This window comes from Vidua macroura, chromosome 9 (assembly GCF_024509145.1).
Source record: "Vidua macroura isolate BioBank_ID:100142 chromosome 9, ASM2450914v1, whole genome shotgun sequence".
In the NCBI taxonomy this organism is placed as follows: Eukaryota; Metazoa; Chordata; class Aves; order Passeriformes; family Viduidae; genus Vidua; species Vidua macroura.
The window spans coordinates 270,506-286,408 of record NC_071579.1 but is presented as its reverse complement, the minus strand read 5'-3'; the positions used below and the strand labels follow the sequence as shown (position 1 = coordinate 286,408).

At 50.0% G+C, this 15,903-nt stretch overlaps 1 protein-coding gene and 1 long non-coding RNA gene across 2 annotated transcripts; both read left to right on the top strand.

The window, feature by feature from the left end:
* Positions 1-567: 567 nt before the first annotated feature.
* On the top strand, positions 568-2,844 carry LOC128811586 (uncharacterized). Its single transcript, XR_008438395.1, has 3 exons — positions 568-595; positions 987-1,018; positions 2,516-2,844. It is a non-coding gene; the product is annotated as an uncharacterized LOC128811586 (long non-coding RNA).
* Positions 2,845-10,840: 7,996 nt separating this feature from the next.
* Positions 10,841-14,959, top strand: LOC128811494 (maestro heat-like repeat-containing protein family member 6). The gene is made up of 12 exons (XM_053985156.1): positions 10,841-10,908; positions 11,092-11,240; positions 11,498-11,645; positions 11,867-12,051; positions 12,134-12,271; positions 12,542-12,656; positions 12,829-12,966; positions 13,199-13,375; positions 13,501-13,656; positions 13,805-13,906; positions 14,268-14,370; positions 14,644-14,959. Exons 1-12 carry the CDS (start codon positions 10,849-10,851, stop codon positions 14,769-14,771), a joined length of 1,599 nt encoding a protein of 532 aa, XP_053841131.1. The 5' UTR covers positions 10,841-10,848; the 3' UTR covers positions 14,772-14,959.
* The last annotated feature ends 944 nt before the right edge of the window (positions 14,960-15,903 follow it).

Here is a 15,903-nt window from a genome sequence, read left to right as displayed (position 1 = left end):
GAGTTTTGGTTATTTTTTTTTAGTAACAGTCAGTGTCTGTTGTACGGTTTGGAGTTTAGTAAGTTGGTTGGATTTATTTTTTTAGTGGCTTTTGTGATTTGCTGTGTGGGTTTCTATATGGTTGTTTTTTATTTCTGTTTCATTTTTGTGATCTGATAAGAATTGTTAGTGAAAAGAGTGTAGTGTGTTTTTTTGCTGGTAGTTGGTTCTATGGTGGCGTTTCTTTAGTGTTATTTGGTTTTGGGGGTTTTTTGTTAGTTAGAGATTAAACTTTTTATTTTGGGGTTAATTTGTAATGATTTTTAAGGATTTAGGGCAATTTAGATTTTTGACAGGGTTGTGCTGTATGATGAGAGTAATTTATTTCTTGTATTTCATTGCAGAAGTGTTGCACACACACTTGTATTTCATTATGGAAATGAAGCAAGGAAGCTGGAGAATAATCAGTATGAAAATCAGGGGCCTGGCTTCTCATTTATGTTGAAACAAGCAAAACTTTTCACCTGCTTGCTTTCCATCCAGCAAACGGCTGGACTCTAGCTGAGCCTCACAACAGCAGCTTGAATCCCAAAATCCGGATGAAGCCCCAAGTCTGGTTTGTTTTACGTGCCTTTGCTGGAACTTGGACTATTTTATGTGGCTGTTAAATATACATGTGGCATGAAATCAGTTGAAATATTATGCAGCAATCACAGATGGTGATAATTGTAGATCCAAAATAGCTTGTAAAATAATAATTAAAAAATGGTTGCCAGAAGCTGAAATTACATAGCTGGTGGCAGCTATTGCTCTCTGCTTTGAAATGGGTGGGCTGGTCTGTGTTGTGTATTTGAAAATCTGTTGCTGTTGTAGCAAAACCTGAAGTAATTTAATATGAATTTAATTTAATGAATGAATTTAATTTAGTAATTTAATATGAATTTTATGTTTTTAGAGACCATTGAGTAGAAATTAAAACCAAACACTTTTTTTCCTTCTTTATGCAGGGGATTTGGGAAGCAAGGATTCCAGTGCCAAGGTAAGCCACAACTGCTTTGCTGGCACACACAGGTGGTGGCACCTCATTTTGAAGGTACCCAAAACTCGCCAGCAGCAAGGGAGAAACAGTCCTGGGAAAACCAAGCAAACATCATTGCCTATGTGAATTCTAAAAGAAGGCAATTATTCAATTAAGTAATTAGTGATTTTTATATAATTGACATTGAACAATCAAGTAATTATTCATACTGTGATAATATAAAAGGTTGGATTTGTTTGTTGGTGTTTTTTTTTTTAATCCCAGCACAGTAAATATTGTATAATCTGCAAGATTCTACCTTTTCATGGAAATAATCTGTGCAGTTTAGCTTTGCAGAGATCATTTTTCTCATCAGAAGCTCTTGTCTGTGTGGGTGTTTTGGAACATGGATTCACTCTTTAGTCATATGGCTTCTTTTCATAACCCAAAGTCCCTGGTTTTCATTTCCCTACAATGCATGTTCAGGAGGACCTTTGGCTTTATCTCTGTATTAGGACAAGACAGTTCAGCCTTACGTAATACTGAATTACAAAAAAGAAAATTCCACCTGTATAAAATCACTGATTTAATGAATCTGCTAACCTTGAGAAACTGAAAGCTGCTGTAGTAGAACTGTAAATGCTGTATTCTCACGGAGCCTGTACTTCTGCCAAATACTTACCATTATTTAGCATTTAATCATGAAAAAAAACACGCCCAACTAGTGCAGGTTTTTTCCTTTGTCATATGGTTGCTTAATCAGGATGAGCTTTTTGATGTCCCTCTCACTTCTCCCTGTCCCTTCTGCTGCAGCTGCATGTTGGGTATTCATTAGTTGGCCTTTCCCTTCCTTCTTTCATGGCATTTCTGATGGGTATTTGCTCTTGCCTTAGAGCACGTTTGACTCTCCTGAACATTGCTCTTACTTAGCAGTTAGGGAAATGATGGATTCTGTGGTGTTTTTGTGAAAGTTGATGTGAGCTGATGCTTCTTGAAATTAAACCCCTGAGAAAGTGGATGTCAAAGACTGATGCCTATTAAAGATTAGTGATCAATAAGTTTTCTTTCTGCAAGTTGAGCCTTGCAGACACACACACAGAGCATTTCCTGATGGAGCTAAGCAGACATCCATGATTTTTCCTCTGTGCCCCAAAACATTGATATGAAATTTTGTAGCTATCGTCCAGGTTTTTGCCCCCCATCACATCCAAAGCAGCGCCGTAGATGAGTGTGCAGTGCTTAGGTGGTAATGGAATGGCATTTCCCCAGTCTCATTCAGGACAGCTCAGTGGTTACTAGTTCAGGAATTATTTAGAGGTTCATTACAGATTCCTCTTGGTATACAGAAAATAATTGGGGCTGCATTATCCAGCTTAGCTTTTGCAGCTTGCACGGTGCTGACTTTCTCCTGTCTCCCAGCTGGGGGCTCAGGCTGGGCAGGATGCCCTGCCCTGAGCCACAGATCCACCCTGGCCTGGCAGCTCATCCCCAGGCCTTTGGGTTTCCTTTCCTTTTCAGTTTCCTTTCCTCTGCCTGGAATTCCTTCTACCATCGTCATTCTGCTGAGCCAGGAGCAGTTCTGCTGCTGAGGACTGATCTGTACAGAGCCAGCTGAAGTTCTGGAGTCAGTCTTGTTTCCCCGGCAGATGCTATTCATGGATACAACCAAGAGTAAAAGCAGTAGGGCAGCTCTGTTTGTTCTTAAGTGCCTCAGAAGTGACTCTTTTTAGGAATCTACACATGGTCAAACTTGACTTTTGTCTCTATCAGAGCGAGAACCTACACTTTTTCTTTGGAGACTGCTGTATCCAGTGGTTTTGTCTGTTTTCTTGGTCAAAATCTCTGAGAAAAACTCTGCTTATACATGGTTTGTAGCAAGCTGTTGTTTGTGCTCTAACAAGTTTGAGTAATGGGGTTTTGTAACCATCATTCATTACACTTGTGTTCAAAATCAATGCCTTCGTACTCTTGGGATAATACTCTTGAAAACATAAAGCTTCCATGATAAAGTTAAGCCACCAAATCAATGTTTTTTCAGTTGAACTTTCTGAAGCTTCTGTCTAAAGCGTCACCAGCTAAAGCTGGAAAGTCCAATCAGTGATCAAAGTTACTGAGAACACGTGGAATTAAAGCCAAAATTCTGAAACTAGAAGGTAGGCTGCAGAAAAAAACCCCTAAATTCTATAATCTATATATTACTGTCTTTACAGAGAAGAATGACAAATGGAGAATTAAGTGGAATTTTCAGTAGGACACGAAGGAAAGAATACTGCAGCGACAGCTCTTAGCATGACTGCAGTTCTTGGTCCTTCAGCGTTTCCATTATAAAAAGCCTTTTCTACTCTGTTTTCAAGAGTGTTGTAAAATCTCTCACTAGATACAAACTTGATCTCGGGCAGAATTCAGAGCTGGGGGTTTTGTTCTTTCCAGTTGTTTGAAATTCCCCTGGCCTTTTGATACAAAGGGGAAGAAGAGGAAGGCCCACAACAGTCACACACCACACTCAAGTGATGTTTCTACGATAAAAAACTGCAATTCTATCAGTGTTTGCATTACAGTGCTTTAATTAAACAAAAGGTCTTAGTTGTTGTGCAGTTTTAAGTATTGCAGCAAATGTAGTATGTTTTTCTATATTTTTTAATCTTCCATTAAAAAAGTGTCACACAAAATGCAGTCCTAGTTTTATTTTTGAGATGCCCTCAAACAAAATATTTCAATATTTTAATAAAGATTTTATTAGGATTTAAACTGTGCTGTAGTGAAATGATCTGATTTTGGACCATCAATACCTTTCTTCATTGGACTTGCTTAGATCCTGTTCCCACTCGTATGTTATCACTTTGGTTTTCAGATTTTGATGCCTGTTTCTGCTGTAGTGTTCAGCTTCAGCATTCCATAAAGACATTTAAATGAGCTCTTAAGAATTGAAGAGAATGATTTCCATTTATTTTCCTAAAACATTTTGCAATATCATTATTTTCACCTCCTTATTTATGGGATCCTGATGAATTTGCAAGAGACAGCAAATTAAATTTTGGTGTGGTTTTCATGCCCTGAATGTGGCAGAGGGTCAGGTGCAATTGCATTATTACCACACAAATGCTCAGCAAGGGACAGTCCACATCCTAAGTAGTTTGTCTTTCTTGATGGGTGTATTTTAATGTGGCTGCTGAATATTCCAGCAAACAGAACCTCAGAAAGACTGCTGAGGTTTGCAGCCAGGAACTGGGATGTGTTAGTTCATGGAGAGGAGGCAGAATTCTGTTGCACGATTGAAAAGAAGTTTTTTAGATAAGGGGGTTGGGGATCATGAAGTAGCAGTGGAAAAGGTCTGTCTTTGTGGCCGTGTGTGGGTTGGAAAATCAGCTTGAAAGACTTCAGCTGGATTAGTGTTCACATAGGGATAGGATTCAGGAAGAATTTCTTCACAGGAAGGTTGGTCAGGCATTGGAAGGGGCTGCCCAGGGAGATCTGGAGTCTCCTCCATCCCTGGAGGTGTCCAAGGAATAACTGGACGTGGACTCAGGTTTCTGGGCTGGTGATAAGGTGGGGATTGGTCGCAGGTTGGACTCGGTGCTCTGCGAGGTCTTTTCCAACCTCAGTGATTCTGGGATTCTATGCAATTTTTATTCCTGTTACTAGAAAGCATTTTGCCATTTGATATTTGTGGTTTGTTGTTGATTTATAGAAACATGAAGTATTTTCAATATTGTGCTTGTGAAACAGGAGTTCTCATTCTGCTGTTTTGCTTTGGCTCTTTGCTGTTGATCATGTCTGTGGCAGTGCAAACACGATGGGAGGATTATTCCAGGGAGTTTTGGCTTTGTTTTGTTTTCTTACATTGTCAAGCAGGCCCGCACGCTGTCTGTAGCACTGAAAGCTTTCCTCTGAAGTGCACCTGCAAGAACAAGTTGAAAAACAGAATAATTTAAACCTTTTTCAATCTGCCATAGCATGAAAGTTCCTCTTTTGAGACAGCCAACTTTAAATTAAGCAAGCAATTAAGTTAAATTTTGGCTTCATCATTCTTTTGATAGACTGTTCCACTCTTGAGTGTAACCTACACTTGTTTCTTTCTGTTGGATTTGTAAGAAGCATTTTTCTGGCAAACAGAGATCAACAAATAGGAACTCACTCACTAAGATGTGAGGAGCCAACATTGTAGACCATGTATTTCTGTAGAGGTTGTTGGAGGTTGTTTTAAGTTCAGCACTGAAGGCTCAGCACATTTCCTCAGGGCAGAAATATTTTTAGTTACATTCATATAAATGTGATCAGCTCATGTTCCTGATCAAGGGTCTGTTGTTAATTCTCTCCTAAATGGTCAGAATTTGTAGTTATTGCAGCAAGGTTTCCCTCTTTTACATGGTTGCTGCAGGCTTTACTGAAGTGCAATATTCTGCTGTAGTTCACCCGTGAAATACATTTGGCTTTAGGAGAGTAATGAGCTAAGGAAGAGTTTCACATTTGTGTCCTAATTTGCATAAATAAAAATTAGAAAAATCAATTGAAGCAGATCATTATGCTTCCCTATCTGAGCAACTTTTGCTTTTTCCACTGTTTTTTCCTGTCTTCCCTCAATTTCTTTTCAGATCAGCTTTCTCTGAATGTTGAATTTTACCTTCCATTCTTGCCCTAAGCTGCTTGGAACAGCTTGTGCCACGCTGGCTCTGGGCTGGGCAGACATCTACAGCAATTCCTTCAGTAAAAAGGAAAATGGGGACATTTTATTAGTTTTTAATACTCAGCTATTGTAACATTGGCACATCAAACCAGCACTTCATTTCCTCTGCATTGTTTATCTTTTATCTGATGATTCTTGACCTCTCTTCTACAACAAAAAGACCAAAGAACCCCTTGGTGCCACCTCATTTTTAAATCATGTCTTTTCATTAGAAATGTTGTATTAAATGTCTGTGTAGTGATTTGGTTTTGAAACTAATTTTTCATGTTCTATGATCTGAAGATTTGAACCAATGAAAACTCTGACCACTTCCAACCCGGTTGACACACAGAGTTTTTCATCAATGCTCAGTGCTGACATATTTATAGTAGGAGCGGCACCATTCTTTTCTGTCTTTGCATCAAGACTTAATACTTGGTTTTCCATCCTGAAGGCTGTGTTTCCCCTACAGTTTCTACTTCCTTTTACAGTCTTCATTTTCCTTTGTAACCTAAGAAAAATCTATTGCCTTGTGACATTGCTTCTCATAAAAATAATTTGTCTTCCTTACTTGGAAATATTTTTGCCAAAGGGTGAACAAGACATAAAGCAAGTTCTCTTTGCTATGCCAGAACTGCTCCTCTTGTGTCATTATCATTTTCTGTGGTGAGATGGGGTATTAAAGACCAGGGCTTGAACAATGGGGGTGCTTTCCTTTGTACTCTTTATATTATTTATTAGTTATGTGCTACAGTCTACATTAACTAATGTTGCTGTAAGCCTGAGACTGAGAAATTAATTCCATGGAAGGCTGTGACTGTGGAGCTTGAAAGCCAGCGTGAAATCTTCTCCAACAGGAACTCAGTAAAAACACACTTCCAGCAGCTGCCTCATGAATGTATTTCCATGTGCATAACTTGGAGGTATCTGTTCAAAAATGGAACCCCCCAGAGCAAAACCCAAACAGTTACACACGCTCCCAAAAAAAATCACAACCCAAACAAAATAATAAACAGCACCTGGGAGCATAAATTGAATCTGCACTCAGTTTCCATGATTCCTCGCTCTCCTTTGGCCTTTCCTTTGGCCTTTTGCCCTCAGCCTGATCTGTGGACTGTGCATTTCTGGACCTCTTCTCAAAGGGCAGTAATTTTACTGACCTGCAGATAATTTGACATATACACACACAGAGATAAGATGCTTCTTGTGCATTTGTCTTGTCAGCTTCTATTTATTGTTCCTCCCCTCGTTTGGCTGTCCTTACTTTTCCAACATCTGACCCATTTTATGAGGCAATATGGTGCCATTAATTGCTGATGCCTGTGGAAGTTGAGATTGTTCCTTTTTCTGCAGGTGAACTCTGAGCGATCTTTGAAAAATTGCCCATGTTCTGAGTTCCTCCTGAGAACAGCAGTGATGGGTGAAACTCCTGAGTCTTAATGAGTGCAGACCCATCAGTGCTGGTTCAGACCAGGAGAACCCTTTGGAAATGTGTATCCCAGTCATCCCAGCTCTGTCTGTGTTGCTGGGTGGTCCTGGGGCATGGAGCTTGTTTTTGGTTCCTGGATCCCACTGCAACTCATTGGACATAAAAGCCCTGCCATGGAGAGCTTAGTTCACAGCATTTTCCTCCACAGATGTGCTCCCGTTGGCTGGCTCTCTGCATCTTGGAGAGCACAAGGGAGGCATTTCTGGCAGCTGGGCATCAGCAGGCCTTAAAATGGGGGTGTGTTGTGGAGCGAGCCCAGCTGAGATACCCTGAGGGGAGCCCAGTGCTCCTTGCTCCTCTCTGCTGACACGGGAGCGTCTGTCTGCCTTCGGGACGGCCCTGGCTGTGTCAGGGGTGCTACGTGGACACGAGACAGCCGGTCCTGTCCCGCTGGGTCCCAGCAGTGCCTGGCAGCAGTCCTGCATCCACGTCAGGATGCTGGCCAAGAGAGGCCCTGGAAGCTGAGGCAGCTGACTTTAAGCTTTTGCAGATACACACAGGGGATGGCCAACAGTGCTCCCTCAGGATACAGCAGTCCTCAAGTGCCTCCCCAGAGCTGCCTGATGCTGCCCACTCCTTGTGGCACCAGTTGCTTTCCTCTGGAATGTTCTACCTCCCCCGAGAGTGAAGAGGGAGCTGGAGAAAGAGCTTGCCAGGCTGCTCTCCATCCTTTCCCAGCAGCCCTGGCTGAGTGGAGAAGCCCGAGCTGAGCGCAGATGTGCCAATGGAACAGCCGTGCACAGGAAGGCTCGGTGGGAAGGATGAGCCAGGATCCATAGGCCTGGCAGCCTGAGCTTGCTGCCAGGGAAGGCCTTGGAGCAGATGCTCCCGAGTGCCATCCCACAGCACGTGCAGGGAACCAGGGGGTCTGCTGGAGGGTGGGAAAGCTCTGCGGAGGGACGGGGACAGCTGGGGGTCCTGGTGGGCTGTTGAGGGCTTCTGTGGGAATGTTTGCGGGGGGTTGGTCTTGGGGAGCGTGTTGGGGAAGGAGTTGTCTGCAAGGTGAGAGGTCTAGGCTGGAATTGGAGTCAGCTTGAAGGCAGCATCTGTGGTTTGGCACAGCTTTGCTTATGGAGGGCAGAAAGAATATCTGTGACTATTTCTGTTCATGGTCCTGATTCTCCTGCAGGGAACAAGATGGGAGAGATGTACTTTATTGGCCACTTAGATATCTGTACTGGGGGAGGATGAGCCCTTCTTCCATCTACTCATTTGTTTGGGCTACTTTTGTAAGACTGAGTGGACTACCATTCCTTGAGAGCTTTCATTCCTTAAGAGAATCACGATATTATCATCCCTTCATCGAAAACCATTTGCACTGAAACATAAACTTTAAGAGATTTAGAGATTCTAGAGGAGCTAAGATTTTAGTTAGAGATAAGCCTTTCTAGAGTTAATTAAAATAAAGGGATTCTGTAAGTAGGCCTTGATGAAGTTAAGAGTTAGTAGTTAACTAATAATTGATTGCTTGTCAACACAGTGTTTAGTGAGCTGAGTTTATAATGAAGAATATAGAAACTGACAAATAGCTTTTAGGAACGTAAGACAATTGTGGGCCTCCTCTGTTCTGAAACCAATTGAAGACAAGGAATGGGAGTTCTACCAAGGTTCATATTTGCATTGAAAAGGTAGAAAGGTCAGAATGAGGAAGACTTCATTTACTTCCTCATTTTGGGACCCCTCCCCATGAAAGGGACCACCGACCCATTTCAAGGAACAAACTACGCATGCTTAATAGCTTTTGAAATGATTAGCACAGGAAGCGAGGAATGGGATGTACCATAATGATGAATATGTCTTTGTATTTTAAATATTCAATTCTTGTGTGGATAAAAGGACTCTGTAATCATTGGAAAGGTGCGGTGGGTATTTGGGAGCTGTCCCACACGCTGTCCGGCGTCGCAATAAACATACACTTTCTAACTTTAAACTGTTAGAGAGTTTTTGTCCGTCACAGTTGGATATTGGTGCTAGATCAATATCCATATTTCTTTAATAAATCAGCACACCAAAGAATGGCCTTCTTTTTGCCTCTGTATAGTGCTATGTTTCCAAAGTGACTTTCAATGGAATGTGTTAAGGCAAATTAATTGCTGCTTTTAGATGGGAACAAACTTCCAAATCCTTCACATTCTCCGGCAATCGCTATTAATTTGAGAAGTTTGCAAATGTTGGAAACTCCTTCAGTTGTGCAATGAGAAGTAAAGCCTTTAAGAATTGAGGATTCTTAAATGCCCTGATCCCGCAGAGCAGGGCAGGGTTTGCTGGTGGTTTGAGCTGTTCCTAAAGATCCTGTCGGGCTGTCTAAGACACTTGGAGCCAGGGATTCCTTCCAAGCTGGGCCATTTTGGGGGGGCTGGGGGTGGCCCCAGGGCAGGTGACGGTGTGTGCAAGGTCCCTTTGTGACACGCTGCACCATGGTCAGCCTGGAATGGAACAGGACAGGGTTTCCAAGGGCCCTCCCTTTGTGACACGTGGTGACATAGGAGCTGGCGGTGACAGGAGCACGCCACAGTGCTTGGTGCACGCATCAGGACAGGACAGAACCGAGTAGTGCTGTGAGGAGCCCCCCCACAGCGTGCTCATTTGTGTCTGACCCAGCAATTTTCCAAGGCGTTATTCCTGCAGCTGACCTCGCGGCCAGACTGTGGGACTTGGTGATCAGAATCATTTACGAGGAGGCTCCTGTCATTGTGGCAGGAGCCCTCCAGACCAGAGTGCAGGACTTGCTGTCCTGCAGCCTTCCTGAGGCTCCTCTGTCTCAGGTGTCTTCAAGGGTCAACTGCAATTGTTGACTTGGATATATCCTGAGGCATCTCTCTAGAAGGTGCCTTCAAGGCTAGCTGGTGGAATGGCGGGCAGATTTCTCAGCCTGTGCAAAGTGTTCAGGGGGGGAAAAAAGAAAGGCCCTGGAGTTGCCCCAGCACAACAGCCTGAAGAGCCAGAGCAGATCCAGACACTGCAGGATGGTGAGTGGCAGAGTGGGGCCACAGGGCTGATGCCTGCAGCCAGCTTGACCCCATCCCATCCCAGCCCATCCCATCCCATCCCATCCCATCCCATCCCATCCCATCCCATCCCATCCCAGCCCATCCCCTGGGGACATGCCCATGGACAGGACGGAAGAGGGGCCGTGCTCCATCCCCTGGGGCATCCCGGGGCTCTCCCTGCATGGGGAGTGCAGGGCTGGGCTGTGTTCTCCGGCCTCTCCCGCAGCCCCTCAGCTCTGGCTGCGCTCGCTCTTTGCCAGATGCAGCCCTGGGCCGGACACAAGAGCGGGAACCCGCCCGTGGCCGCTTCCGCAGAACCCTGAAGGTACCAGCAGCCATCCCCACCTGGGCTGGGCCTGCTGTCACTGCTCAGCCCAGCACCACGCTTGGAGCACTCCATGGAACACTCCGGGCTTCCCTGTCCTTTGTTCTCCTGCAGATGTTCCGGAGGTTCCTGCGCATTCGGCGTAGAAAGACCGGCAGCACAGCAGCTGCGGGCCCGGCCGAGCCTGACTCGGGGATGACCGAGCTCCAGGCAGAGCCTGATGTCAGCCCAGATTCGGCTGAGCTCTCAGAAGACTCTGAGGCTGCAGTGAATGGTCACAGGGCAAAGCCTGAAATGGCAGTGAATGAGGATGTGCCCATCACAAACACCAAAACGAGGGAGACTCAGGGCCTCACAAATACTGGTACCACGCCTGTTCCAACTATGATTGCTGCTCCCACTATGGATTTTTTCAAGGAGACTGCTGTTCCTTCTCAGCAGCGGGTAAGCAGCCGGGGGCCAGGCCTGGAGGCCTCCCAGGATGGTGTGTCCCCTCAAGCCACGGTCACTGGGCCCCTCAGCCTTTGAGGCCAGCACAGTGTGGCAGGAACAGAGGCACTTCTTGGGGGAAGCTGGGCAAGTTTCTCCCTTGGACAGTGCTCCAAGTCTCCCCCATGTCTCCTCCAGGTGCCAGCCAAGGTGAAGGACATCCACCAGAGTCTCCTGTCCCACGTCTCTGCGGATGCCAGGCTGCAAAGGGACATTGTGAGGCTGGCTGAAGAACACCCTGCTGACGTGGTGCTGACCCTCCTGCGCTGTGCCCCAACATGTGACAGGTACGGGGCCCACGAGTCTTGAGAGCTCAGGGCTCAGCAGCCTTTAGGGCCCGTGGCCCTGCACAGCCTGTCCAATGGGGTCTGCCAGACAGGCAGAGAGGCCCAGGACCCTCGGGCCCCTCTGTTTCCTGAGCCTGCTGCCAGTGCTCCTTCCCTGCCCTTCAGGGCACCGGGGCTCTGTCACCTGGGCCCCCACAGCTGCACAGGGCATGGTGCTGTGACTGAGATGCCCCTGACACAGAGCTCCCATCCCACAGAGCAGCTGCAATGATGTGGAGAGCCATAGGCTCATCGGGCCCAGCAGTGGAGAAAGTGCTGCCAACACTGCTCTGTGTGATGGAGGACTGGCCACAGCACAGAATGTGCACCTCCGATGGGGACAACGAGGATGTTTTTGCCCTGGCTGTGAGTTTCTGGACCTGGCCTCTGCTCACCCCCAGGTCACCTTTCCAGCAGCTCTCCATCCTCTCCATGCCTCAGGCGCTGGGATGAAACCTGGCCTAGGGGCAGGCTCAGGGGGCACCAGGCCCGCTGCTCCCCCTGCCTCTGCCCTTGGGCAGAGGACACCTGCCCTTGGGCATGGACACCTCGGCACTGAGCGCTGCCTTGGGCTGCTTCTTTTGCAGGCAACTCTGGTGATCTGGGTGATCGTGCCCGTGTACAACAAGGCGATGATCCCTTTTACTGTGCGATTGTTTGTGGCTCTGCTCTTCCATGTTGCCATCGCCACACAGCAGATGCCACCAGAGGAAGTTGCTAACTTCTGGAGAGTGTGCCGGGAGGAACACCGCCTTCCCAGCGAGCCCAACAGGTCCCAGTCCTCCTGTCCTTCCCGTGCCCTGGTGGCCAGTGCCAGTGCTCCCAGTGTGACCTGGGCTTTGCTCTGCACACAGGTTTGCAGTGCAGGCCATGAAGGCTCTGCTCTACCGACTGCCGTGTGACAAGCTGGTGATGGCTATGGAGCGCAAGCGTGGCTGGGACACGCTGCTGCGTGCTCACACCCAGCACTATGCCGTGGGTCTGCTGGCCAGGTGAGACCCCCTTCTCCCCACTGCCCCCGGCATTTGTGCCCTGTCCCCAGGTGCCACTCACAGTCCCTGTGGTCATGGGCCAGAGGGCCTTGTCACCGAGGAACAGCCGAGCAGACTGGAAAAGGCTGGGAAAGGAGGGTGCCCAGAAAGGGCTGCCTCACAACGTGCCCACATCCCCTCCAGGGATGCTGGGGAAAGACCGGACCTCTGTGACTCAGTCCTGGGAGAGGATTGGTCTCCCCACCTCAGCGCCTTTTTCCCCCCTGCCAGGGAGATGCGCCGTGTCTCGATCATTTTCTGTTCTTGCATCGCACCCCACGTGCTCTGGCACCTCAGCAGGGAGGAGCCGTGCTGGGATCTGCCTGCCCTGGCATTCCTTGTGGAGGTGAGCCTTTTGGTCAGCGCTGCCTCGCTCAGCTGCCTCCCAGCTCCCTGCCCTCTCGTAGCCACAGCTGCCTGGGACGGTGCCCACGCCCTGTGCTGCTGCCTGGGCCCAGCCCTGTGCGCTTCTGGGCTCCTGCCGGCCGGCTCCCCTGTCACTGCCCTGTGCCTTTCAGGTCCTGGATTGCCTGGACTTGAGTAAATGTGGTGGCAGCGTCCTGAACATCATGTCAAGGCACCTCCAGAGTGAATGCAGTCAGAGGCGTCGCCTGGCACTCAGAGGCCTCGTGCTGCTCAGCAAGGATCCCTCGATGGTGAGAAGGGGGCAGCAGCTGAAGCTGCGCCAGGCAAAGCAGCCCCTTGGGCTGGCAGGGCTTCAGGAGCTGAGGCAGCTACTCCCAGCTCTCCTGCCTCACCTGCCCCAGTGCTTTGGGACAGGCCTTTGGCCTGTGGGCCCTGCAGCAGCAGGGTGGGGTTGCAGTGCCAGGGCGGTGTTGGCCATGCAGCCGTCCATGGCTTCCCAGCACAGCCTTGTGTTCCACACAGGCCGGAAGGATGTGCAGTCTGTCTTGCAGCCTTCTGGAGCTGCTGAGGGATGCAGATGGAGAGGTGGTCAGCATGAGGCTCCGTGTGCTCATGAATGTGCTCCCACACCACGGCATCCTGCTATCCAGCACCAGTGCCCCAAAGCTGGCTGAGGTGTTCCTGCTGCTCTTTGACCACGTAAGGTTCTGCATCCTGAGCCACAGGCATCGGGTGCTTCCCAGAAACTTTGTGCCCTGTGGATTTTCAGGCCTTTGCCCAGGTGGGCCTGGAGTAGCTGGTGTAGGTCTTTTCCTTTCCTCTAGAAAAACAGCCACGTGCAGTTGCTCTGCATTCAGCTCTTCTGTAAGCTGATGGAATTGGTAGCGGATGAGGGGAAAAAGCCCCTGAAGACAATTGTGATCAAGAGCCTGTACGCACTTTTAATCTACTGCCATGATGACAACTGGCACGTGGCAAAGGTGAGCATTTCTATGATGCTGGGAGGGGGCTCGGCTGCCTCCTGCCCTGGCGCCTGGCGGGCTGCAGCCTCCTCCAGGCCTTGGCACAGGGACACAGGTCTTGTGCCCTGGGCTGTGGGGCCATCTCTGGGTCTCTGCTGCTCTCCAGGCCTCTCGGGAAACGCTGCATTGTGCAGCCAAGTTCCTGATGAGGAGAGATCTCGAACAGCTGGTGGAGAAGGAGCAGCTGTCAAAGTTTGTCAAGTGCCTGGTAAGAACGGCCTGGAAGGCCCAGCCTCAGCCTGGAGAAGCCCCCTGAGCGCGGTGCTCAGTGTGTGGGCTGGCAGCTGTGCCCCTGCCCGCTGCTGCACCCAGAGGCCGTGCGGGCTCTTCTCCAGGCTCCCGTGGGCCCCAGCCGGGTGCCGATGGAGCCCCGGCCCGGCGGGGCTGCGGGGCGGCCCCGCGGCTCCCCGGGCAGCAGCCGGCCCTCTGCCCCCTCCAGAGCCCGGCGCCAGCGGCTGCTGGCCGCGCCTCAGGGCTGTGCGGGCAGGGGAGGCCGGGGCTGGGCGCAGGGAGCGGCCGGCCCAGGGGCTGAGCCCGCGCCAACTCTTCCCTCCTGCCGCTCTCTCCAGCTGGCAGAGGACAGGATCCGAGCGGCCGAGCACCTGCGCCGGGCCCTGCCCTACCTGCAGAGCCCAGAGGAGCCCCTGCGAGAGGCGGCCCTCAGCTTCATGGGTGAGCCACGAGCCCGGGCTCCCTCCCCGCCCCGCCGCAGCTCGGCCCCAGCCCCGCCTGCTGCCCCGGCAGCGCCATCCGGGCCCGGCGCCGGGGAGCCCCGCCTGGCCTGGGCGCTGCTGCCGCCCTCCGGCAGCCGTGCCCTCGGGCGGCAGCGTGCGGCAAGGGCCCGGCTGAGCCCTGCCGGGCCACGAGGCCGTGTGGCCGCAGGGCTGGCAGCGCCGCTGGCAGGGAGCTGTGCCGCCGGGGCCAAGATGAGCTCTTTGTTCTCAGGGATGGACGAGTTTCCCATGATGAGGGGGCAGCAGGAAGAGCTCCACGCCCTCAGTCAGGGCGCTCCAGGCAGAGCTGACGCTGGGCACAATTCTTGTGGCTTCAGCCCTCTCCCTGCCTCTACGTAGCTCCCTCCCTCTAGATAGCTCCCTCCCTCCAGCCCTCAGACACTGTCCGTCCCCTTTTTTTCCCTCCTCTCTTCCTGTCTTTTGACAGCTCCATTCCTCTAGCCCTCAGACCCTGCCCATTCCCTTTTTTTACCTCCCCGCTCATCCCTTTGTTTCATCTTCCATTAATAAAGAGTTTGGCTTTTTCACTTTGCCTCCGTCTCTGTGGAGATGAAACTACGCCAATCCCGAGCCCTGGGACACACAGACCCCTGCTGCCGTTCTCTTCCACACCGTCTTTTGTGCACACACACAGAGGAACGAGGGCAGATCAGGCTGGAAAGCTGCCTGTGCTGAAGCTGCAGTTCCACAGCACTGTGGAGCTGCAGATCTTGCTGAGCACCCTGGAGCCCCTGGAATTTGGAAGAGCCAACCTGAGGATGCTCTGAAGCCAGCTGTGAGGGATTCCATGGCAAGCACCCACGGAGGGCAAAGGAGCTTGGAATGCTGGAAGGTTTCAAGAATAGCTTCCTGAAAGCACAGCAGTGCTCCATCCCTGCACAGCATGAGGAAGAGGACAGAACCAGCGACCATCTGGGCTTAACAGGGAGCTTTAGGTGTGCCTAAGAGCAAATGAAGCAGCAGCGCGGTGCCCGAGACTGGGACGCGCCACCGTGCCAGTGCCCAGAGCGCTGTCAGGCAGTGCTGGGATCCCGGGTGTGGTTCTGGTCTCCAGAGGTGAGGAATGGCAGCCCCAGGCTCAGAGCCAGTCAGAAAGCCAACCAAGTGAGCCCACAGAGAGGGCACCCTTCCAGTTTCTCTTGGGCATGGCTGCAAAACAGCCCCTGCTGCTTCTTCCTCCGCCTGTGTTTGGGGTGTGCTGCTGGCAGAGGCAGCCAGGTTGTGCTCTGCCTTCCAAAGCCTGTTGGGAGCGGGCATGAAAAGCGCTGCGTGCACAGCGGAGAGTCCTGGAAGGTGCTGGCAAGAGCGTCCTGCGGGAACAGGGCTCTGGTCTGTGGCCGGGAACAGCCTGGTTTTGGTGCCGTGAGCGCAGGCAGGAGTTGAGGCAGGTGAAGAGGCAGTGAGCAGCTTGTGTTTGTAGAGGGCCTGGGGCTGCACGTCTGAACCTCCACCTGGAAACGCACTTGGGGGA